Consider the following 25,971-nt stretch of genomic DNA (forward strand, 5'->3'; position numbering starts at 1 on the left):
GATGCCGATGGCTTTACTGGAAAGTTCTTAGGCCTGAGTTCACCACTGGGAACCTCAGATCCTTGGAACCCAGCAACACAGTGGTGCTCTGTGGTCAACAGACAATCAAAATGAATGAATGAATGAATGAATGAATCCTGTACATCAAACTACTGTCATATCACCTAATACTGTAGTTTCAGATGGCAAGTGAAAGAAACATTATTACCATCCTTTTTAGCTTCAACTCTTCCACCAGAGCAGCAGAATTGATTAAAACAAGGCTTCCAGAAAGGGCATGCCTGCTTAATTTGCATTCAACCCTCAAATTAAAGGAACACCAGCATGCAATTATATTTTTTCTTACCATAGCCTAATCTGACCTTCTATGCATTCTCAGTTCACAGACAGCATTTTTACTGAGACTGTGACAGAGGTTTCTGTGCTCTTTTTGAAAAACACAAAAAACAAAAAAAACTGAGGGTTTCCTTCGTTCTCCATTGGTGCTAAATCATTACAGTAGAAACCAGAAACTGTCCTTGAACAGAAAACACCCCTCATGTCTATTCTACATGCAAGATGACACATTTATGATTAACTAAGCTACCCCCTTTTGAAGAGGCCAATAGCTGTGTAACATTCACCCAACAAAGAGTTATCAAGCACTGACTATCCACCAGCCACCATGACAGATGTAGATGTAGTGGAAAATGGGACGCGATTCTTGCGTACAAAGAATAAGACAGCTGTAATGGACAAGATGCTCCTGAACACGGAGGAAGTGAAGGTGTGGTTCACTCTGGGAGGAACTGAGGGATTATTTCACAAAGGTGACAAATTCTAGCTGCATCCTGAAGGAGAGTTTAGCAAGAGGTGGGGGAGAACTGAGGGGCAGAGGTCGTGCACAGGGAAAGGTGCAGGGGTCTGGAGTGGTGGAGAGTCCAGTGTGGATGGAGTTGGGGAACAGTGGCGACAGAGGAAGCTGGAAGGGTCTCGGTCAGACTCTGGAGCGAGTGACTATCACACTGAGGAGTTTGGACTTTACCCAGCAGTCTGGAGTCACCTATGACCGAAAATGTCCCTGTCAGGTCAAAGGCAGAGATAAGCAACTACATGGGGCTTGTACCCACAAAGCCACACCCCAGCCAGCCTGTTCCGGAAGCACGCTGAGCCCTGTCCTGCCTCGGGTTTGCTCCTGCTGTTCCCTCACGCTGGACAGTCTTCCATCAGCTCTCTAACTGGCAGGCTCCTTCTCATCCAGGGGGAGGAAGCTCAGATACCACTGAGACCTCCCATGGCCTCCCTTCCTCAACATATCCCCACTCCCTAGCTATTGGCTTTCATATCAACCCTGTTTGGTTCCTTCACAGGACTCACCACAACGTAAGACCATCCCGTTCATCTTGTTTGTGTATTGACCTGTTGATTGCCTCCACCCCTGGAATAGAAGCCCCATGAGAGCAGGGCCCCATCTGTCTTGATCATCTCCCATGCTTAGAATGATAACTAGCACACAGCAGGCTGTAAAATACTTGCTGAATGAATTAAGGAATGCGTTAATGTATTTCCAGGATGCTAGCTGCAACTATACTCTTTTCTCTCACGGAAGAAAGTATATTTGAGTGGTATTATTCATCATAAAATCTGTATGCCCAGGCCACACAACAGGGAAACCAGAATATCTGAAGTATGGGATCTAGACAGACCTCGCTATTTCAATGTCTCCTGGTGATTCCAATGTGCATCTGAGGCTGAGATTCAGTGACTTTGAAGGACAAGAGTGTGGCCGTTGGAATCCGACAACCTCCATTTGCTTCCTAGATTTACCACTCACAGACCTGCTTCTCACACATAAAGCCTGGGGCTTCTTACTTAATCTAATCTCTTGAATCTGTTTTGTCTTTTAAAGTAAATACATTTGTAAATTTCAATATCTTATTTAAACAAATTCCTGGCGACGCGTATTACAAATGAGCAAGACACAAAAAGATGTCCCAATCCCAAGCTGAGACTTCCTCAGCAACTGACACATTTTAACGCCCAAGTATGTCATGATCCAGGGCATAAGATTTCAGGGCATAAGAATGCATCTTTTATTACACCCAAAGCAACCCAGCTAGGATTTGATCCCTACTATGATGGCAATTTAACCTCAAAGATCGACTCCTATCTCTACATAATTAATGTGTTTGTTTGTTGTTTCGTAGCAAAGAGGGGATTTGGAAGTTCTTTGGAAAAATAAACATGGTGTACAGTTAATCATTTCCTGGATGTCTGTCATGTGCAGGGCATGAGAATATAGAAATATAAATAAGATAGAAGTCCAGATCTTACAGTACTTAGGCCAGAGGAGATACAACACACCCAGTGCCATGACAGGTGTTATGCAAATAGAGTGTTTAACGATCGCTATCATTTATCAACACTGTATGAAGCATCTGATGCCTGTAACTCATGAGGTCCTCAGAATCATCCCAGGAGGTAGGTACTCTTATTATCCCCCTCATTTTATAGGTGAAGAAAATAAAGTACAGAAAAGTTAAGTGACTTGCCTAGGGTCACACAGCTATTAACTGACAGAGCCTGGATTCAGATCCAGACAGCCCAGCTCCAGAGCCCTTGTGCTCAACCCGCATGTTATATTGTGTCATGGGAACAAAGGGGCAGGAAAGACCACTTCTGGCTGTAGGAAGGGGACACTTCCTGGGGAAGACAGCATTAGAGGTTGCCTTGAGAAGTGGGTAGACTTTCAAGAGGCAGGGGTGGGGGAAGGGTCATCTCCCAGTGAGTGGATGGCAGCATCAGTGAAGATTTGGAAATCAGAGAACACTCTTGAGGAATGGCATTTGGGAGACGGTAGGGCACATGATAAGGAGAAGATAATGGTGGGGAAATGGGCTAGGCTAAGGCCAGATAATGGAGTGTCAGAATGCCAGTAAGGATTCGGGCTCTAGTTAATAGCCCTTCGGGAGCCACTGAAGGTTTCTGAGCAGCACAGGCACACACAGCAAGTCGGATGGACCGGGGGGCAAGGTGATGGCAGGAGACAGATTTGGAAGTAGTGTTAGCAATCCAAGCAAGGGGAACAAAAACAAACCCGGACAGTGACAGTGAGATAAAAGCGGAAGTAACAAATGTGAGAGATTATGGAAGGAACTCAGCAGGGCTGGGTGTTGGATTAGAACACAGAGAGGCGTGAGAAGTCAAAGGTGCGTCTCATGTTTGACGCTGGAAGGATGGAGACACCATTCACTCAGATAGGGAAGACAGGAACAGGCTGGGCAGAGGAAAAGGGGCAGATAAATTTCCTTCGGAAATGTGAGGAATCTGTCTCCTTATTCTCAAGCCAAACCAGCCAGGAGATTTTATTATTGGAAGCTCTCTCTGCTCAGAGATCCTTCGCACTGCTTTCAAATTGTTCCGTGACCTTTTACCTACTGAAATTGAGAGACGCATTTGTTCTGAGAGATTTGGGGAATTCTACCTTTACTTAGACTCTTTGGTCCTAGAAGGCTGTGATGTGGTGTCATTCCATCAAGAATACAGGAAAGCCAAACATGAGTTTCTTTGTTCAAGGAATTCAAAGCAAGGTGGGGTGGGGGGGGGAGGGGGGGAGGCAAGAACTTCTGTCCAACTTGGGCAAAAGTTAAAACATCCTACAATTGAATTTGCAGCCATTAACGGTTCAGGACTTGCTGCTCTGATTCTAAAAAGGTGAATTAACATTCAAGGGAGGGCCTGGTGCTAGACACTGCAGCAGGATAGATTAATCGTATACAGATCCTCCACCCAAAGATAGTGTGGTTTATTCCCTTGTTAACCAAAGTGTCGTCCATGGACCGGCAGCATCAGCACCAACAAGAAGCTCACTAGACATCTCAGGACCTACTCCAGACCTATTGAACCAGAATCCTCATTTTAATAAGATCTCATGTGATTTATACACAGAGGTATATACTAAGAGTACATATAGACTTTGGAATCAGATGTACCTGGGTTTAAATTTTAGTTTAGCCACTTCCAACTTATCAGCACTTATCCTGGCCTATCCTGGCCACTTATCACTGACCTATATCCTGGTTGGACCTTAAAATAACTTTGACTGCTTTCAAAAACTCCAGCCCCTGGGGAAAAAAAAAAAAAAATGGGTTGCCTGGGTGGCTCAGTCGGTTGAGCGTCTGACTTCGGCTCAGGTCATGATCTCACAGTTTGTGAGTTCAAGCCCCACATCGGGCTCTGTGCTGACAGCTCGGAGGCTGGAGCCTGCTTCGGATTCTGTGTCTCTTTCTCTCTCTGCCCCTCCCCCACTTGTGCTGTTTCTTTCAAAAAAATAAATGTAAAAAAATTTTTCAAAAAAAACAAAAAACCAAAAAAATCCAGGCCCTGTCCATACTGCAGACCAATTAAATCAGAATCTCTGGGGGTAGGAACCAGACATTGGTGTTTAAAGGTCTCCAGGTGATTCACACGTGCATCCAAGGCTGAGAACCACAGACTTCGGAGAACAAGTGTGGCCATTGAAGCCAGTCTTCATTTGCATTCCACATCTACTATTTCTGAGGCAGACTGGGGCTTCTTAACCTTTCCTTAAGCTATAGTTCCTTGATGGAATGGACACGACAAATAGAATCTCTTTCAAAGGCTGAGCATTGGAAGAGTTGATACGTGCGAAGCACTTGGCATAATGCACAGAACTCAATGAATATTTATTATCATTTATGCAGGTACCAGTTTCCTTTGCAGAAAAATCTAAGAAGCAACACAGAGCTTGAGGTATCGTAGAAATGCCAATCTGTGACCATGCTCATACTTTCCCCACCAGGGGTGACTTCTGATTACCTGGCCATGAAGAGGCTAATAGATACTGCCTTAGCTGTTTTTAGAATTTAAGAATCTATTCTTTTTCATTAAATTTGAGAATGAGATAAAGGCAGGTGGCAAGATCTTTTGCAGAACAGGTGAGAGTGAGATTCACCCCAAGTGCTCCCAACTGTGGAGCGGGGAATAAGGTGGGGAGGGGCAGGGCCAATCACTCAGAGCTTTGTCTTTGACCTGTTTGGACCCTCTGGGCAGTGACAGGCCCTGCACCTCCTCTAATGCCCCCTAGCACTCTCCCTGCCTGGAGGCTCTACAGTGAGAGTTGGAAAGGCCTTTGGAAAGACTTACACGACTTTGCTTTCTGGAGCTCCACAAATGGAAACCAAGGCCCAGGGAGTTGTAACAACATATGCAGGGCCATCTGCAATTTAAGGCCACAAGCAGAAGGGTGTAAAGTGACCCAGTCAGCTGTAGAGGAAATAGCCTGGTAGTGAAAAAGGAAGTGAATGAAAGGGAAAATAAAGACATAATAGTGCTTTGAACCAAAGCTTTATAAATACTTGCCGCTTTAACCTGCCCAGGAGGTAGATAAGCATGTTGCCTTTAGCTTGTCCTCAAATTCAACCTCTCCCAAGAGGTTAAGGAACACACCCAAGGTTGGAATTGACACTCAGACCTCCCGACTTCCTGGCTTTGGAGCTGGGAGCTCAGCCTCCACCTCCCTGGTCTATCAGGAAAAACATCTGGGTCATAATGCTTGAGGATGGGATATCAAGGGGAAGTGGTGGAAGTTTGGTTCTTTAAGAAACTTTGAGCAAGACTCTGCCTAAACCACAGCCAGGAGGCCCCTCCCAGGGCCTGAGTCACAAGGCTCAAATGTTTCTTCACTTCTATCTTGGACGCTTCCCTTGCATGACCTTTAGGGAAAGCTACTTGTCTGTGCTGCTGGATGGGGAGAGAGGGAAGACTTCAAAATGTGTGAACACAGACCGGCAAGAGAGCCTGTCCTTTACATAGTCATTTCTGCCTGGTCTAACGCGGCTCCCCGCCACACTGGTGATCACCAACTTGAAGCAAAGAGAGAGGAACAGGCAGGACCACAAGAAGAACAAGCAAAGGGAAGTCCTCTCTAAAGGCCAAAAGGTTATATAAAACATAATAAAATACAACTGTTTCCTTTAAAATTTTTAATGGCCAGGAAATGGTATAGAATAACTGCCAAGTCACATAAATTAACTTTTTTGTTAAGTTTCTGATCCCGGAAAGAACTCTATCAGTCGATGCAAACTGCACGGGAGTTTCATCAGCAGTCGTCCAGGCGTGTGACTGAGTGTGGGCCACGGACCCATCTTTACATGGTCCAGAAAAAAAGGCGGCTGCCATGTTTGGCAGGCTTCAGGTCTCCTTCTACCTCAGGGTTGGGCTCTGGTCTTGCTCTCGAGTGATAGGGATTCTCCGGTAAAGGTCGATCTGTTTTCACTTTAGTGACCTGTGAGGAGCGAAGAGGACAGAAGCAAGAGGCAAGGCTGAAGGTCAGGTGGAGCAGTCTGTGACCAAGAACGTACCTCCCAGCGTTTCCTCTCTGCTCCCGCTGCCCCAACTACCCCTCTTTTCTCAAGCCCCAGCAAACCACATTTAAACTCATTTAAGAAAGCCTTCTTGAACAAACATTTAAGAAAGCCTTTTTTTGGGTCATTTCATGTGGCAGAAGTTAGGGATACAGCAGGAAACGAAATACACACTGTCTTCGAGGGCTCACAGTCTGAGGGAGCCAGACAAGAAAATCAACCAAGACTCCCGACCGAATTATCATAACTGAGGCATGAACTAAGTGCTGGGGAGCAAGGATTCTGTACACGTAACCCATCCTGAAGGACAGGGGCCTGAACTATTTCATGGGGGGTAACGTTTAGCTTAAAAGGATAACCATGAGCCAGCAGAAGATTAGCAAGGGAAAGACATTCTAAGTAAACAGTGCATGGGAAGACAGAGAGGCATGTCCTTAGAATGGCCGAAGGTTGCTTGGATAATGGAGGGAGATGAAGCACCTAACCAAGCACTTGTTAGAAATGATGCTGGGCCCCCGATTACATTTCATTTTCATACTCCTCTGAGGCCTTTTTCCAGAGGTTCCTGGGGCCACCTGGCTAATAGTGGAAAAACTAGTGCTCAAAGCCAGATCTGCCTACTCCAAAGCCTGTGCTTTTACGTAACATACTACACTGGTAGACAGGGCCGGACGATGAAGGGTACTGAATGATGTGCACAAGTGGTTGAATTTTAACTCAAGGGTGACAGACGTCACTGAAGCAGGGAAGCCACTCAAGCACATCTGCAGGCTGGAAGGTGCAGAAGCTAGACTGGAGAGGGGCAAGACCAGAATTGGGAGAGTTGAGCCAACAGGCCTAGCACGATGGTGGAGCACTGCACAATGGCAACAGGGAGACAGGTAGAAGGTGGTCACGTCCACATTATCCCCGATGGTCACAAAAATCTCCATCAGAAGCCAGCAGAAATTGTTCTCACTTTTTATTAATTAATTAATTAATTAATTTAGAGAACGCATGAAATGTAGAGAGATTCTTAGGCAGGCTCCATGCCCAGCATGGACCCTGAGATCATGACCTGAGCCGAAATCAAGAGTCCGATGCTTAACCAACTGAGTCACCCAAGCTCCCCAATGTCCTCTATTTATTTATTTATTTATTTATTTATTTATTATTTTTTTTTTTTTTTTTAATTTTTGAGAGAGGGAAAGACAGAGTATGAGCAGGAGAGGGGCAGAGAGAGAGGGAGACACAGAATCCGAAGCAGGCTCCAGGCTCTGAGCTGTCAGCACAGAGCCTGATGCAGGGCTTGAACTCATGAACCATGAGATCATGACCTGAGCCAAAGTTGGATGCTTAACTGACTGAACCACCCAGGCGCCCCCGTCCTCCCTTTAAAGATGAGGAAACACGCAGAGAAATGGAAAGACAAGGCCATAATTATTAATAGTCTTGTTATCTAGTGGTCTGGTCTTCGAGCCACTCCATGTTATATGACTGATGAGTCTTCCCATGTGCACAAATCCAAAAACGATTCAATGTGAATGGAGCTTTCAGGAAGACAACAGCATAATTATTACTGTAACTGCCCTGTGAGGCATTATTATCTGTAGTCCACAGATGAGAACAAGGAGGCCAACTTGCCTATGATAAAGACACACGCTACAGGTCAGAGCCGGAGCTGGGACCCAAGTCTTCTGACTACAGATCCAGAGTCTTTTTTGGTTTGTTTTTAGAACAGTGTTCTCATCTCTCTGCCACAGAGATCACTAATGCTTCCTTACTGCTTGACAGAGTAACTCCAAAGGCCTCCAGCTGGCACGTGAAGCTCCCTTCAGGAAGTTACAATATTTATGAAATCAATCTAGAAAAATGTTTCTCAAACTTAAAGTAGTGAACAGACCCCTTAAAAGGACAAATTATTGTGGAAAGAACAAAACAACTTCCTCTTCTGTACCATATCAAGAGAAAAGGAGAAGAGGCACGTGGTCAAACTAATTGCTAGGTACACAACTTTGAGCACCCTACCCGACCTTCAATTTCCCATCTCTAAAATGGGGCTATTAGCTTACAGCGCTATTAGGATAATACACAGTCTGGAGCCTGATGCATAGCAGGTTATGGTTAAGCGCCAAAAGTTATTTTCAATATTAACATTATCAGGATGCCTAGGAAGGCTGGAAACCTCAAAGGACATTGGCATCTAAGCTGAGGGCAGAGGAGTGAGTGGAAACTGGTCAGAGCAAAGGAGAGGAGGGCAACTTGGAGGAAGCAGAAGGCAGAAGTAAATGAAGGTAAAACGTGGGCTTTATCCAGCTGGTCATTACCTTTCTAAGAGACTGGATTCTGATTCTAAGTAGGACTAAAACTGATCATCCTCTTAAAGAAACAAACTTTTGAAAAGAGGACACCAATACTTCATAGGTTTTTAAAATGGCTGACACAAAGATTCAGGAATCAGTATGCTTTCTCATCAGCATGATTTGCTAATTCTCCTTTCTTGAGAGACAGAAATGAGAAAAGGTTGTTTTCATTATTAAATCTGTAGGTCCCGCAGCTTTCCAACTCAGAATTATCAACAGTTTAAAGTAATTTGTTCAGGGATGAGCACTGGATGTTGTATAGAAACCAATTTGACAATAAATTACTTTTAATATTAAAAAAATTATTGATTGCGATGAACATAAAAAGAGCAAAAAAACTTACAGACTAAAAAATAAATAAATAAATAAATAAATAAATAAATAAATAAATAAATAAATAAAGCAATTTGTTCAGGACAGCAAAAGAAGCCATCTGAAGAGATCAGGCTGGATACAAAAAACAAAACAAAACTGCTAAGTCATTTGTCTACTTGTGACCCCAAGCATGAGATGCAACCATCCATAGATGCTATACAGAAAGGCAAGGGAATAAAGATTAATTGTGGGCCCACATGCCAGGCACTAGGCCAGAGATTCACAAGGGTTCTCAAGCTTAATCCTCACAGAAAACTGGGTATGAATACTGGTCCTATTTTGTAGATGTGGTAGGACGAGAAACAGTCAGCAATTTGTGCAGGATCCCATAGTGATCGGTAGTACTATCTGCCTCCATTCAAACCTGAGTTTTCCCCCACCTTGCCACCTATCTGTCCCAGAGGGAAGGGACAATGATGAGGCTCCAGAAGCAGGGGTAGGTCAGATCACAAAGGGCCTTGTAAGCCAGGACACTGCAAGCAAGAGTAAGCCCGTGAAGTTTTAAAAAGAAAAGTGGTGTTTGGACTTCCTGGTTGGCTCGATCGGAAGAACATGCAATTCTTGATCTTGGGGTCTTGAGTTTGAGACCCATGTTGGGTGCAGAGATTACTAAAAATAATTTAAAAATAAACTTAAGGGGCGCCTGAGTGGCTCAGTCGGTTAAGCATCCAACTTTGATTCAGGTCATGTTCGTGCAGTTCCTGAGTTTAAACCCCACGTCAGGCTCTGTAGTGACAGCTCGGAGCCTGGAGCCTGCTTTGGATTCTGTGTCTCCCTCTCTCTCTGCCCCTCCCCTGCTCACACTATGTCTCTGTCTCTCAAAAATGAATAAATGTTAAAAAAAAAAATTTTTTTAATAAATAAATAAATAAATAAACTTAAAAAAAATTTTTTTAAGTGGTCTTTATTTTCCATACAGATCATGCCTATAGTGGAGACATAATTATATCCTCAATTCTTCAATTTCAGGTGATACAGTGTCTTCTAAAATCTGAATTGAACCACCTTCCCCTCCCAGAAGTTCACGTAGCCCAAGTTAAGAACTCCTGTCCAAGATGTGGGGACAGTGAGAGGATTCAAAAACTAATCTAGGAGATGTTCCCCTACGGGAACTGACGACTGTATAAAGGAAGAAAGAGTGGGACGTGAAGAAAAGACACTCAGGTTTCTGAGGTTTCCACAGATGGTGGTGGCATGACTGAGACAAGAAATACAGGGGCGCCTGGGTGGCGCAGTCGGTTGAGCGTCCGACTTCAGCCAGGTCACGATCTCGCGCTCCTCGAGTTCGAGCCCCGCGTCAGGCTCTGGGCTGATGGCTCGGAGCCTGGAGCCTGTTTCCGATTCTGTGTCTCCCTCTCTCTCTGCCCCTCCCCCATTCATGCTCTGTCTCTCTCTGTCCCAAAAATAAATAAACGTTGAAAAAAAAAAAAAAAAAAAGAAATACAGAAAAAAGAGTAGGAAAACATGCTTTTTATGTTTTTTAGATGTTTGTTTATTTTGAGAGAGAGGGAGAGGGAATCCCAAGCAGGCTCTTTGCTGCCAGTGCAGACCAGGACACGGGGCTCAAACTCAAAAACCGTGAGATCATGACCAAAGTCAAAATTGAGAGTTGGACACTTAAACAATGAAGCCAACCAGGTGCCCCAGAAAACGTACATTTTAAACTACAGGGAAATACTTCTAAAAATCCTAGGTCCTGATAAATGTGGCCTGAAGAACCTGGCATAACCTCGATCCTATTTGTTCTCTGAATTCTGTAATAACCTCAATGCTTTCAATTGACGGTGCCCCAACATTGTGTTTATCCTCATCTACTCCCTTCTGTTCTTCAATTAGCTAATTAAACAAACAATCTGCACATGCCAGAAGATCTATTTAAAGGAATATTTGTATTAAATAAATTCCCTTCTGGGTTGTGTATAATCCCTCTCATCAACCTGTTTGGTAAACACAGATTTCTCCCATCATATCTTTACTCACAGAGACCCCTCTCTGACCACCTCCTGCCCTCCCCCACCCCTCAGTGAGAGGGGGAAACCCCCAGCAGGAGACCTTTTTACCTTGGACAGCTCTCCGAGGTCAGGTCGCACCCAGCCCAGTTTGTCCAGCACACACTCGTCAAACTTGGCCTGCTGTTTGCGACAGCGACGAAGTAACTGCAGGCTGGAATAATCAATGCAGGTCCAATATTCGGTAAAAGGCTCCGCACAGTGAAGCTTTATCTGCCTGGAAAAGAGGGCTAGGTCAGGGGTAGCTCTTTGCAAAGTAATGAGAAACAGAAAAGTGGGGGGAAATAGGTACAGACCTCAAATGCATAACCTTCCTTTTTGAAAGGTATGGGAATAGATGCTCTCACTTCACTTACAAGACAACTTAAGGGGCGCCTCGGTGGCGCAGTCGGTTAAGCGTCCGACTTCAGCCAGGTCACGATCTCGCGGTCCGTGAGTTCAAGCCCCGCGTCAGGCTCTGGGCTGATGGCTCAGAGCCTGGAGCCTGTTTCTGATTCTGTGTCTCCCTCTCTCTGCCCCTCCCCCGTTCATGCTCTGTCTCTCTCTGTCCCAAAAATAAATAAACGTTGAAAAAACAAATTAAAAAAAAAAAAAAAAGACAACTTAAGATCCTCAGGATGAGAAGCAACATGTAAAAAAAGATTTGTAAGGAATAAGGCCTAATTTCTTTATGTACCAAAAATAAATGAACACAAATGCCAAAAAAATTTGGTCTAAGCACATAGATTTTACTCAGAGCACTCCTCACTTAGGGTCTACCTATTCTTTTCTTTATATCCAATTCTAAAGATTATCAGTCTACCAAATTTAGAAGAGGAGGCATAATCCGAGATGGGCATGAGGGACAATGGCAAAGGAAGAGACAGAACTATACAAGGCAAATACACATACTAACAAGCAGAAGATCCCGGGGTCATTCAGTGTCAAGGCAAACCACCCCACACTCCCCAGAGCTCAAAGTCCTCATTCTATTAACGGACTAAACAAAAACAGATTCATCCTTGTCATTAAGAAAGTTAAATTACATTTGGTGCTCTCTGCTAAGAAGGAGGTAGCACATTCACAAAAATAAACTCAAGATGGATGAAGGACCTGAATGTGAGACAGGAAACCATCAAAACCCTAGAGGAGAAAGCAGGGAAAAACCTCTCTGACCTCAGCCACAGCAATTTCTTACTTGACACATCCCCAAAGGCAAGGGAATTAAAAACAAAAATAAACTATTGGGACCTCATCAAGATAAAAAACTTCTGCACTGCAAAGGAAACAATCAACAAAACTAAAAGGCAACCGACAGAATGGGAAAAGATATTTGCAAATGACATATGGGATAAAGGGCTAGTATCCAAAATCTATAAAGAACTCACCAAACTCCACACCTGAAAACCAAATAATCCAGTGAAGAAATGGGCAGAAAACATGAATAGACACCTCTCTAAAGAAGACATCCAGATGGCCAACAGGCATATGAAAAGATGCTCAACGTTGCTCCTCATCAGGGAAATACAAATCAAAACCACACTCAGATATCACCTCACGCCAGTCAGAGTGGCGAAAATGAACAAAACAAGAGACTATAGATGCTGGAGAGGATGCGGAGAAACAGGAACCCTCTTGCACTGTTGGTGGGAATGCAAACTGGTGCAGCTGCTCTGGAAAACAGTGTGGAGGTTCCCCCCAAAATTAAAATTAGTATCTACCCTATGACCCACCAATAGCACTGCTAGGAATTTACCCAAGGATACAGGAATGATGATACATAGGGGCACTTGTACCCCAATGTTTATAGCAGCACTTTCAACAGTAGCCAAATTATGGAAAGAGCCTAAATGTCCATCAACTGACGAACGGATAAAGAAGTTGTGGTTTATATATACAATGGAATATTACTTGCCAATGAGAAAGAATGAAATCTGGCCATTTGTAGCAATGTGGATGGAACTGGAGAGTGTTATGCTAAGTGAAATAAGTCAGGCACAGAAAGATACCATATGTTTTCACTCATATGTGGATCCTGAGAAACTTAACAGAAGACCAGGGGGGACGGGAATGGGGGGGAAAAAAGTAGCAGAGAGGGAAGGAGGCAAACCATAAGAGACTCTTAAATGCTGAGAACAAACTGAGTGTTGATGGGGGATGGGGGAGAGGGAAAAGTGGGTGATGGGCATTGAGGAGGGCACCTGTTGGGATGAGCACTGGGAGTTGTATGGAAACCAATTTGACAATAAATTATATATAAAAAAATAAAAAATAAAAATAAATAAATAAATAAATAAATAAATAAAAGGAGGTAGCATATAATTAATTCTGTGACCACCAAAACATGGTTGAAGAAAAAGTAACTTTTGTGTATAAGCCTCAATTATTTTACAAAATTCCCCTTCTCTTACTATTCAGCCTTGCTAGTAATCCAATAAATGCCAATCCAAGGAAAAATAAAATACCATTATTTTATGTAAAAGCCATACATGAGGCAGTGGAAGATATGCATAGCACCTCCTTCCCCCAATGGAATCATAATTTGGAAGTGCTTACTTGTCATACTCTAAGAATCTAGCTACACTCAACACAGGAATCTTATTTAACATGGCTCGGGAAGAACCCCAGACATGGGTTGGAGGAAATGCACAGTAAACAATCTGCTTTCCATTCCTGCTGGGTTTCCCTGCTAGGAAGCAACCAATGTCACCAATTTCCTTCTTTCTTTTCTTTTTAATGCTTCTTTATTTGTTTTGACAGAGAGCAAGAGAGAGACAGTGCACATGTGGGGGTGGGGGCAGAGAGAGAAAAAGAGAGAGAGAAAGAGAGAGAGAATCCTAAGCAGGCTCCATGCTGACAGCACAGAGCTGACCTGGGGCTCGATCTCACCTGAGCCAAAATCAAGAGTCAGACGCTTAACTAATTGAGCCACCTAGGTGCCCCATGACCAGTAGGGATTCTGGTGTAACCTGTGGGTGGCAGGGTGTGCAACAGGAAGGAAGGAGAAGGATCAAAGCCCTAGGGAGCTTTTCTGAATTGCCTCTAGCCTCACCGACCACAACAACATCCACGGTACGTAAAATTGCACCCACCTCACTTGACAATCACTTTGGTAGTGGCCTACTGTTTCCAGTACAAGTGGTTTATTCCTCCAGCATGGGGGCAGCAGGAGAGCTACTAGCACTATTACAGTACTTAGTCTCAGTTCTGGACCCTGTTACCCTGGTATCCACACCCAACAAACAATTGCCTACAAACACCTGCAAAGAGCAACATCAGCAGTGAAAAATTCCTCTCACGGAGGCGGCTGGGCACCTCAGGAGCTTGTGAAATCCCAACATGTCACATTTAAATATACTACCTCTGGGCCAAAGCAGAAATGTTTTTCCAAAGTTCTCTTAGCAAAATTTAAATAATAAACACACATTCAACCTTGTTAGCAATCAAACCAATGCAAATTCCAAAGCAAGAATAAAACACCATTTTGTACCTATCAAATATTTAAATAATATGCAATGCTGGTGAGGTACAACAAGATATAGTGCTGAGGGCAGCATAAACTGACCCAATTTTTTTTTAAATGGCAACTATAGTTCAAAAGCCATAAATTACATTCAAAGCCTTTTTATAGAATAATCTCACCTCTGGGAAATTTATGCCAAGGAATTACTTAAAAAGAGAAAAAGATCTGCACACAAAGGTAACCACTGAGGATTTATCTAAAACAAGCAAAATCTGGAATTAGGGGCACCCGGTGGCTCAGTCAGTTAAGCTTCCGACTCTTGATTTTGGCCCAGGTCATGATCCCAGGATCACGGGATCGAGCCCTGCATTGGGCTCTGCGCACGACGCAGAGCCTGCTTGGGATCCTCTCTCTCCCTCTCTCTCTCTCTTTGCCCTCCCCCACTCGTGTGTGCATGCTCTCTCTCAAAATAAACATTTTTAAAAAAACAGAATTAAAAATGACTTTGTAACAGGTAAATTATGGTTGGTTTACCTACTGGTGGAATATTAAATAGCCATTAAAAATGATCACAAAGACAATCTAGCAACTTGAAAGAATGTTCCCCATGGTTTCAGAAAAATTCAAAAAAATGAATTTGAAACGACACACTGTGACTTTAACCACAAAAATATCTTTGCATGTGGACAAAGACACCAAGCAAAAGAGGAGAGGAGCTATTATGTGAAGGAATTTGATTTTTCCCTCTAACGTCATTGTAGTGGACATCTGTGGGTTTTGCCTAGCCAGCAGTCAGTCCCCATTCTTCTGTAACATCCTTGTAATTTTTCTTTGGGGAACAATCTGTCCCTCTCTCTCAGCAATGCAGTTTAGATGAATTTAAGTCACTTCCCATTTTAGGCCTGACAAATCACAGCATTTTATCTCCTGAAGCACACCTGATTCAAAGAGAGGCATACAAAATCGACCAGCCAGGCCAATGAGACTGGTCGGCTCACATCACTGGACAAGGACACTCTTGGGCCAGGTCTAGGCAAGCAGCACAGCAGTGTGGGATGGCTGCCGGCCACTTCTGCCACAGCAAGAAAGAGTCTCTCTGAAAATGAGTTTGACAGACACAACAGAACTAAGAGATCGGGGAAGGAGAAGAAAGGCAACAAGATACCAAGTAGTTATGAAATTATGTAAGCCCTTTGATTCCAGCCCCGCCTGATGCCAGCCCCATTTCTGGACTTGACAGCTACATAAGCCAATTCCCTTTGAGTGGAATTTCTGTCCCTTTTAATAGAGTCTGTCAAAACATTTTTCTACAATTGCAATATGGATTGTTTTACTTACGGTATTAAGCATAATGGCCTACTTAATACCTTGACTCTGTACACACTTTTCTTTCCATAATAACTGAGTGTTCCATAGTAGCATCAATCTAGTGAACACCTGTTAGCAAGCGCTGTGCTGAGTTGGTTTTACGTACTTTTACAAATTTTTCATTACAATCCTGTATGATTTAGAAATTAAGATTCATGGATATTAAAGGACATGCCAAATAATAAAAACAAGTAACAAAGCTAACTGCATCATTTACTGCATGCTTACCTTGGTCTATCCGACTTCAAGGTCTTACACTTCCTACTAAAATTATCCTTCTACTTAATTAGCTAGATGTTCACTGAGATACATATACCTAGATGTTTCAGCCCACAGGCACTGATGTCAAGTCAAAGACTCTTACCTGAAGAAGTCCAGAGCACACTTGTTGACGAGCCTGCCTTCCTCTAAACACCGCCTGGGGTCTTTCTCTTCCCAGCGACAGAGCATGAACTCCTTGTTGGGCTTATCACACTGAACTCCATAGTGGTGGGCGGCAGCTTTCAGCACCGAAGAACTGACTTTCACCTGGGGAACGGAACAGGAGGAGACAAACCACAGATCTGTGACCAGGATATCAACTTCCTCAACTTCATCTCCTGCTGCTGAAGGCCGAGGGAACACAAAGGGAAAACTTGTTCCGACTCCAAGAAAATTAAAGATAGGGGGCTACCATAATAAACCTTTATGATCTCTGCTGCTTTAGAGATCACAAAGCTTCTTCACATGCATGATTTTCTACACCTTCATAATAATCTCATTAGGTTGACATTACTCTCCCCCTTTTAGACATAAGGAAATGGCAGTCCTAACAGAACCTTTAGCTCTCTATGACAGAGAAAGTAGAGCTCTGAAAGATGATGGAAGCTTCTGTGATGGAAGGAGAGGAACCAACTCTGGGGAGTTTTGATGAGTCTCCTTTCCAGGAATAAAACTGATGAGGCAGGGGGGCGCCTGGGTGGCTCAGCTGGTTAAGCATCCAAGTTCAGCTCAGGTCATGATCTCGAGGTTCCTGAGTTCAAGTGAGTTCAAGCCCCTAGGTGGGCTATCTGCTGTCAGCAGGGAGCCCTCTCTCTCTGCCCCTCCCCAGCTTGCATGTGCGAGCTCCCTCTCTCAAAAATAAACACTAAAAAAAAAAAAAGTGATAGGATACATAAAATTCCCAGAAGACCACAGAGTCACAGAAAATGAGACTGGAAAGGATCAGTAAAAACATCTAGTCCAGTGAGTTATTACTAATGATAAAGTACTAAAATTTTCTATTTTTTCCTATCACACACTATATCCAAGGTAGCCACCAGTCCATAACTCTGTCTCACTTGCCTTCCGGTTGGTTCATTTTCTTGAGAAACAGTATAGTTACAGCTCACTCACAGAGGGCTGCACATAGTCCAGGGCCCGTCAAATTGCTGTGCAGCAAGGGTTCTGCTGGCCTCTTTTCGGTACTACCTTTTCCTGGGCCAATTCCACAACGTTTGCGTTACTGGAACTTAAATAGAACATGTGTTGTCTGGGAGGACCACCCTCTTCATTATTCTTCCTTTTCGAAATCGCTTTGGCTATTCTTTCAGATGAACCCCCTCATCCAATAATTTGCACTGGAACTGCACAAAGGTTAGTTATGTGTTAAATTAGAAGGGAACGAGCATGTTTACAACACTAGGTCTCTGCTGAAATTTTTTATCTCCCCAGAGGATCTTTCTCTAAGCACCATACAAAAGCTCTCATCTGTTGAACCACTCACTCTGTGCCAGATACTGATGATAAGACAGTCACAGTAGAGGCGAGACTACATGAATTATGCCTTCTCACCAAGACATATTACGTCCCTCCTCTTACTCAGGTCATTCTTATGTTCTTTGGTTAAAATGATAGTTTCCCTCATATAGGAACCTTGCATATTTCTTGTTTATTCCTCAGTATTTTAACCTTTTTGATACTACCTAAATAGCTTGTTTGTACACTGCATCTTCTCTCTAGCCATATCTTACTGATACAAAATCAAGAGGATTAAGGGGTGCCTGGGTGGCTCGGTTGGTTGAGCGTCCAACTCTTGGTTTCTGCTTGGGTCATGATCTCACAGTCATGGGATCAAACCCAGTGCTGGGCTCCACGTTAAGCATGGAGCCTGCTTGGGACTCTCTCTCCCTCTCTGTCCCTGCCCTGCTCACACTCTCTCAAAAATAAATAAACTTAAAAAAAAAACAACAAGAGGATTAAGAGGAAAAACTTCCACTTACAAGTAAAAACTACCTTCTTTTCTGATAGTTATATCCTTTTTTTTCTCCTTCTCTTTTCCTATCTTACTGCTTGGACTAAAACGTCTAGGACAATACAAATGAACAGCAATGGCAGTAGGCATCCTTCCCTTTTTCTAGACTTTAAAGCACAATTTGGTTCAATATTTGCTATTGGTGTCTGGGATATAGTCGTTTGGATAGTCCTCATTAAGGAAGTTTCTTTCTGATGATTCTGTTTTACTGTTGTTTCCAGAAAGACTGAAAAGTTCAGGTTTCTTTTATCCATAAATGTAGAGAATTAGCAGATTTTCCAAAAACCTCTCGCTATAGCTACAATAAAATCTAGTCTGTGACAGTGCATTATGCTTTAAGATATCACTGGATTTGATTTATAAGCGTTCTATGAAGGATTTTTATTTAAGAATAATGTTGTAATTATTATTTTTATAATGATAAAAATTTTATAATTTTATTTTTTATGACTTTCACACAGCTTAGGTTAAATTACTAATAAGATAAAAGGCAAGGGAATATGAAGAGAGTAACTCATCTACACACTATGGGAAGAGAATAGTTAGGATGATGTCTACTAACATTACAACTGCTGTAATTATCAAAGCAAAGATGAACTTATGATACAAGTGAAACCTGCCATGACAATTCTAATAAATTTGTTTAAAAATCTGTAAAATTTTATATGACAGCTGTTTTTTTTTTTATTTTTTTTTTTTTTTTAATTTTTTTTTTCAACGTTTATCTATTTTTGGGACAGAGAGAGACAGAGCATGAATGGGGGAGGGGCAGAGAGAGAGGGAGACACAGAATCGGAAACAGGCTCCAGGCTCTGAGCCATCAGCCCAGAGCCCGATGCGGGGCTCGAACTCACGGACCGCGAGATCGTGACCTGGCTGAAGTCGGACGCCCAACCGACTGCGCCACCCAGGCGCCCCAATTTGTTTAAAAATCTGTAAAATTTTATATGACAGCTGTTTTTTTTTTAAAGTTTACTTACTTATTTTGAGAAAGAGCACACGTGTGAGCAGGAAAGGGGCAGACAGAGAGGGAGAGAATCTCAAGCAGTCTCCACACCGTGAGCACAGAGCCCCTGACAGAGCCCCACGGGGTGCCTGAACTCATGAACTGTGAGATCATGACCTGAGCTGAAATCAAGAGTCAGATGCTTAACCAACTGAGCCACCCAGATGCCCCATAGAGTTGTGTTTTTTTTTAAGTTTACTTATTGATTGATTTGGGGGGAGGGAGGGGCAGAGAGCTCCAGAAACAAGAGAATCCCAAGTAGGTTCAACGTTGTCAGTGCAGAGCCTGAAAGTGGGGCTCAATCTCAGGAGCCGTGAGATCACGACCTGAGCCAAAATCGAGAGTCAGTCGCTTCATCTACTGAGCCACCCAGACACCCCTACAGTTTTTTATAAGAGTGTATTAGGTTAATTGAGGGGTATACATTAACTTGCTATATTACCTGTACAAAGCCAAGAGAATAAAAATCAAAATTCAAACTTTTTAAAGCTTAATATATTTAAAAAATTAAGCTGTACTTACCTCCTTGACCAATGCCTTAAAAGATCTTTAAATGGCTGATTCACTCGAATGCCTTCACAGCCATTGTGCCCAAAAAGGTTATGACATTCTTTGCCTTACTTTCCTACAAATGTAGAAGTCTTACCAAAATCTACGGGCACCCATGTTGTTGAGTGTGTAAAGTATGCTCTGTCACAGGGAAATAAAGGATAAGAACCACTCACTGAATCTCTTTCCTGGAGACAGAGATGTGCCCAAGATGACACAGCAGGCCAGTGGCAACCGCAGAGCTGGAATCCAGAGACTGTGACCTTCAATCAAGCCACTTTGCATTACACAGCCTTCGCTGAGGTGGCAAAGGACTTCAGATGTCCCCTCACCTGCTTCTTCACAAAGACGGATGAGTTCCACCAGAAACAACATCCCTTCCCAGCTGCTTACTGTGAATACCCTCTCAAATTCATTCAGCTCCCTTTGTCTCAAAGAACACAGAATTCCAGCATCTTCCTCATTTACCCTCATGACAGCCTCCCTGCACAGCGGGTTTATACAGTCTGCAGGTGTGGAAAGGGAGGCAGGAAAAGTCTTACAATCTACAACCAATCTTCCAGTCCTGTTCTCTCTTCCTTAAACCACGTCTGCACCTCTTTCTATAGTAATTTATGCTGTGACTTCTATGTGACTTAATTTATGGAAAATGGGGGATCACTGTACTCCTTTGATAGTACTGTTGAGGATTAAATGAGTTCACACGTGTAAAAATATCAAGAACAGTGGCTAGCACATAGAAAGCACATCAAAAATATCAGCTATTATTTCTGCTCAAAATTGTCAGTTTGTACAAGGAGGTTCCAGCCCTAAGCTTCTGACTACTTCTTTCATAGGGATGTGTCAACAAGGTCCAAAATGTGTTTAACTTGCCTCTCAAAGCTGCTCCTTCTGGCTTCCCCAGTCCCACTGTCAGGTTGCAGATCTGACAGGCTCCCCGACCTTTCCTGCCTGTGATATCTAAGTCACTGCTAAGTCTGATCAATTCCAGATAAATCTGTTCTTTCCCCTCTGTGAGGACAGTCACCAATTATGTTGGGGTCATTAATATCCTCCTCGTTATTTCAACAGCTGCCAAGACTAGTCCCCCTTTTCTTTTCCTCTCTTCAATCCATTCTTCACAGGGCTGCCAGAGTGATCTTCCTAGAAGACAATTCTTATTGTACTCTACTGAAACAAATTAGCGACAAAACCCTGGAAGGATTCAGGCTTAACAGCAGAATAAAGCCCAAACTTTTTACAGGGTATTCAAAGCCTTCTGGATCCAGCCTTCTCACCCAAGACACTTCCAAAAAGGGACCTGCTGCTGTCTCAGAGCACTGAACTCACTGTCCCCACAACCCATCTGTGGCCTCCTGCATTTTCCCATCTTTTCACCTTCGCTCTCAGATCTAACCCTCGCTTAAGAAAGCCTGTCTGTCCGTCTTGGCCTACAAATGCTATTCTTCAAATGCCATTTTGCCAAGTCCCACATTACGCCCGAGAAGTGCTTTCTCTGTTCCCTTTATAGCCTCAGAGAATTATACAGCTGGAATCACTTCATCTTACAAATAAAATAACTGTGTCTGCAGATGCTACAAGTGACTAATCAAGGTAACTGAGCAGTTAGGCCTAGAATTTAGATCCAACTTCAAATCCTACTCTCTGCTCTGAAACCATGTCTGCCCCTCTTCCATAGATTTAATCATACTTTGTCTTGCATTGTAGTTATTTATGTAATTATCTATATTTCAGTTCAAAGGTATGAACACTAAAGGCAAATTATTCCAGATATAGAATACTTGCAGGAAGTAGAACCTCAGATTAAACTTTCAATGAAAACTACAGCACTTTCAGGCTAACCCAGCTTCAAGGTGGGACGAAAAAAACAAAAGACTGAAATACTGGCAACCTCCCCTCTCGTAAATGTACTTGACCAGAGTCCCTGAACACAGCTAAAAAGTTATGCCTCTGTGGGAAATAATAGTTGCCATTCTCACAGGCATCTGAGAAGATTAACTGAAGTCATGAAGATAAAACCCTTAACACAGTGCCTGGGATATAATTTCTGGCACATAATTTTTAGTTTTGCCCTCCTTGTCCTCTTATGTAGCCTGGTCTTTCTACTATCCAGTCCTGCCACGACACTCTTCTGCCTTAAAATCTTCAACCTCTCCCTCCCACGTCACCTTAAAATAAGTCTGGCCTTGTGGAAGCTGCTTCCCAGTCCTTCCAGTCCAAGGTACCTCTCTCTGGGCTCAGCAACAGCTGATTCCCACCAACACTAGAGTCACATCAAACAGCACTGGTCTCCCTAGACTCAAAAGGTCTTGCGAAGTCTTCTCACTCTTTTGAGCTTTTACCCATAATACAATAGTTTAAAAGCACGGGTTTGAAACTCAGACCTAGAGTCATAGTCCAGCTCCACCACTCACTAGCTATATGACTTTGGGAAAATCACTTCTACTCTTGGGACCTGTTTTCTTACTTTTCACATGAAGAGGCCAATAATATCCTACCTCATAGTGTTGTTGGCAGGATTTGATGAATTAATGTACGTGAAGGAACTAGCACCTTACCTGACTTCTAAAAAAGGCTTGGTCATACTTGCTATAATTAGTTTATACTGTCTTCACTTCTCATAGCACAAACTTCACTATACTGTAACTGCCTCTTTATGTCTGTCTCCCTATTAGATTATAAGCTCTATGAGGGCAGGGACGCTCTTATTCTCCAGTGTGCGTGTATATGGCAATTATTCAAATGGTATCTCCTGAATAAATGAATGCTCTAAATGTCCTATTACCAAACACCCTCCCAGGGTTGTTAGCAACTCCACTCTCCAGTTTCATCTCCTTTTGCTTTGGCTTCCTAGCTCCACTCCAACACTGTACCGATTAGCCTACCTAGAAGCGACGGTCTCTCTCGCTCGGCTGTGAACACCCGGGGTTGCATATTCACTTCGCAGGGAGGTCTGAGTATTAAGTGACATTAAAGGAAGTAAAGTGGCCCTGGCTGGTGCTTAATAAAAAGTACCACTATTATTCACGTAAAGGGCAAGCAGATGGCAGGAGGTCGGGGTGGGGGAGGCGAGGAGACTTCTACAGAGCCCCTGCATGATGGGGTGGGGGTGAGGCGATTCCCGGAGCTGGGCCGGGGGCGTCCGGGAATCCACCTGTGTCTGTGTCGGGGGGCATTAGGTGGGGGGACCCAGGGCCCACAGTCCAGTGAGACGAAGCGGAGCTGGGCCCAGGCCCGAAAAGCTGCAGCCCTATGCCTGCTTGCCTGGCTTCCGGACGAGCCTCACCTCCTGCACTTTCAGATCCTCCACAGTGGGCAGCTCCACTATCCCCGGCATGACGGCGGTAGCCCCGACCCCGAGGAGGCGCCCGCAGCCGCGTCGCCCCCGTCTCCTTGAAATCCCCTTTCGACCGCCAAGGGCCACCTCGGGCCTGCGCATGCGCGGACGGCCACGCAGGCGCACTGCTCTGCCCAACCGCGAGCCATAGAGCGTGCGCAGTGCCTGGAAGGCCTGTGGGGTCTGTGGGCGAGGCTCCGAGCCGGCCCCGCCCATCTTGGTTGTCATAGTGAGGCGGGACGCACTGAGACTCCAGGATCCCAACCGCTGGAAGCTAGAGGCTGGTGTCATGGAGTACACGGGGAGCCAATATATTGGGGAATATGTAGACGGGAGGTAAGGGCCTCATCTGACTCACTATGTCTTAAATCTGTGACTGGTTAAGGACGGCTGCCTTTGCAAAGCACTTTGTACCAAGTACTTTCACAAACTTCATTCCTTTTATCCTTCGGGACAACGCTTTCAGATATGATTGTTTATTTCCATTTTACAGTTAAGAAAAATGAGACCCAGTGAAGTAAAGTGACTTGCTCAAGGACACACATAATAAGCAGCATAGCTGAGATACATTCATTCCATATATACGTGTGTGTTTGCTATCTGCAGTTTTAGATTTGGGGATAAAAAATACTAAAAAATGTCAAGATCCTTGCTCTCATAGAGTTTACAGTCCAGTTGGTGTATGGCCAATAAACAGAGAAATGGGAAGATAATTTCAGATAGGGGCTTTGCCTGAATCCTCTCCTCCCCACAGCAACCCTATGAGATAGATACAATCCTCATTTTACAGATGGAAAAGGTGAGGCTTGGAGTAATTATGTAACTTGCTCAGAGTCACCTCATTGGCATTTGGCAGGTCAGAGATCAAAACCCAGGTTTGACTCCAAAGCTCATGAGCTTTCTATGGAGCCCTGCTGCTGGGCTTCTACAGAGGACACGGCCAGTTGGGGCTGTCCTTGAAGGCTTTCTGGAGGAGGAAATATTGAAGATGGGCCCTGAGGATTGGGTAGGATTTAGGTGGGTAGAGATGCAAGGTGAAGAATGTTTCCGGGCAGAGGAAGCAGCATGAGCAGTAGTTCAGAGGACTTATAGGGGGAAGAGCAGGCAGTTCAGTTGGGCCGGAGTGTAAAGAGAGTGGGGGCCAGAGCTGGAAGGGTGGGTCTGTGCTCTGGCATACAGAGATCTGAGTACTGTGCACAGTTCTGTGAGTGGGAGGAGCCACTGATGGATAGATCCTTTGTAGGGCTGGGCATTAGGAAATCTAATTTACTTTGCACTGTATCTCTCCTCATAATGCATATGTCACTTAGTAAATGTTGGCTGAAAGAATTCATAAAAGAATGAAAGTAAGAAAAGAAAGAAAAAAAGGAAGGAAAAGGAAAGAAAGGAAGAAGGAAAGGAAGGAAGGAAGGAAGGAAGGAAGGAAGGAAGGAAGGAAGGAAGGAAGAAAGAAAGAAACTTGTGATATGGTAATCATGTCCTCACTATGGATTGAGGTCTTTATCTCTTCTTTTTAAAAAAAAATAAATGTAATGTTTATTTATTTTTGAGAGGGGGGGGAGAGAGATGAAGTGTGAGCAGGGGCAGAGAGGGGGGAAGACACAGAATCCGAAGCAGGCTCCAGGCTCTGAGCTGTCAGCACAGAGCCCGACATGGGGCTCAAACTCATGAACCACAGTGTAATGACCTGAGCCAAAGTCGGTGGGTCATTTAACTGACTAAGCCACCCAGGCACCCCTGTTTGTTCTTTTTAACTTAATTTGAATTTATAATGAAGGCTTTTTGCCTTGAATGAATAAAAGAAAAATGGGAGGGAAAGAAAGAGAGGAAGAGAAGGGAAAGAATGAGGGAGGGAGGCAGAGTGGAAATAGAGAGATCAAGTCAGAGCCCATAGTTGTCCCAGGAAGAGGTAGCAGGACCCTGAACCAAAGCAGAGGCAGTGGGGCTGCAGGAAAGAGAGAGATGTATAAGTTCGGGAATTTACATTGTCAGGACTTGGCAACTGATTGGCTCCCAGTCCCGCTCAGTGACTGCCTCCAGTCCCAACTCAGTGCCTGGCTCTAGGCTTTGAACCTGGAGGATTCTGGTACCATTCGTGGAAATTGAGAACTCTGAGAAGGGGCTGCTCTGGAGGAGGAGAGTATGAGTTTCATTTGGGGGGAGCTGGAGATGCCTATAGAAGGTCTAACAATGAATGTCCAGTTTGCCGTTTAAAAAAAGGGAGCAGGGTTCTAATCTCAGAGAAGGGTTTTGATGGAAACGGAAATGGTAGATGTGATTTCAAGCAAAGAGATAAAGGAGAAAAAGCATTCTCTCTCCTCTCACATCTCGCAGTAGAATAAAAGCAAAATCATTTTTGAGTTCTTACTCTATATTGGGCATTCTGCCGTTGTTTCATAGCTATTATTTCATCCAATTATCTCAACTTTGGGGAGGAGTATTGTCATTATCCCCATTTTGCAGAGGAGAAACTCAGGCTCATCAGAGAGGTGAAGGGGCTTGCCCAAGGTCACACAGGCTCAGAGGTGGAGCCAGGCCTGGATCGGGCCTGGTGACCCCAGGTCTGCGTGGCTCAGGAACTGTGCTTCAAGCACAGTGGCATCTTCTGCCTTCTGTCATCTGCTCAGTCACTGCACCCTTCTGTTTCCATTCCTTACGCAGCAGATGTTTGCAGAGCACCTGTGTGAACAGAATCATGATTCCAAGAACTAAGGATACCAAGGTCTTCATTAAGAAGCTTCAGTGAAATAGGGGATACAAGGAATACAATTACAATGCAAGGCAGAAAGTGCTGAGCATCCAACGGAAGTACACACAAAAGCCTAAAGAAGTTCAGAGTTAGAAGAGGTGACTTCCAGCTAGCAGGGAGGAATAGAGAAGGAATACAGGAACAAAGAAGTGAAGGA

The 25,971-nt window shown here is 43.9% G+C and overlaps 2 protein-coding genes across 5 annotated transcripts in view; one reads left to right on the forward strand and one right to left on the reverse strand.

The window, feature by feature from the left end:
- Positions 1–5,969: 5,969 nt before the first annotated feature.
- Positions 5,970–23,165, reverse strand: NDUFA8 (NADH:ubiquinone oxidoreductase subunit A8). The gene is made up of 4 exons (XM_030293717.1): positions 23,015–23,165; positions 16,266–16,429; positions 11,143–11,308; positions 5,970–6,286 (listed from the first exon to the last, which is right to left on the reverse strand). Exons 1-4 carry the CDS (start codon positions 23,063–23,065, stop codon positions 6,149–6,151), a joined length of 519 nt encoding a protein of 172 aa, XP_030149577.1. The 5' UTR covers positions 23,066–23,165; the 3' UTR covers positions 5,970–6,148.
- A 147-nt stretch (positions 23,166–23,312) lies between these two features.
- The window catches only part of MORN5 (MORN repeat containing 5), a 30,351-nt gene continuing 27,692 nt past the window's right edge, over positions 23,313–25,971 (forward strand). For all 4 annotated transcript variants that reach the window (XR_003964215.1, XM_030293718.1, XM_030293719.1 and 1 more), the window contains exon 1: positions 23,313–23,401. Coding sequence is in view for 3 of the 4 variants with exons in the window: in XM_030293718.1 (XP_030149578.1) it covers positions 23,355–23,401 (47 nt within the window). In the remaining variant the exon portion in view is untranslated. The remainder of the gene's footprint in view (positions 23,402–25,971) is intronic.

The sequence above is a fragment of the Lynx canadensis genome, chromosome D4 (assembly GCF_007474595.2).
Source record: "Lynx canadensis isolate LIC74 chromosome D4, mLynCan4.pri.v2, whole genome shotgun sequence".
Taxonomy (NCBI): domain Eukaryota; kingdom Metazoa; phylum Chordata; class Mammalia; order Carnivora; family Felidae; genus Lynx; species Lynx canadensis.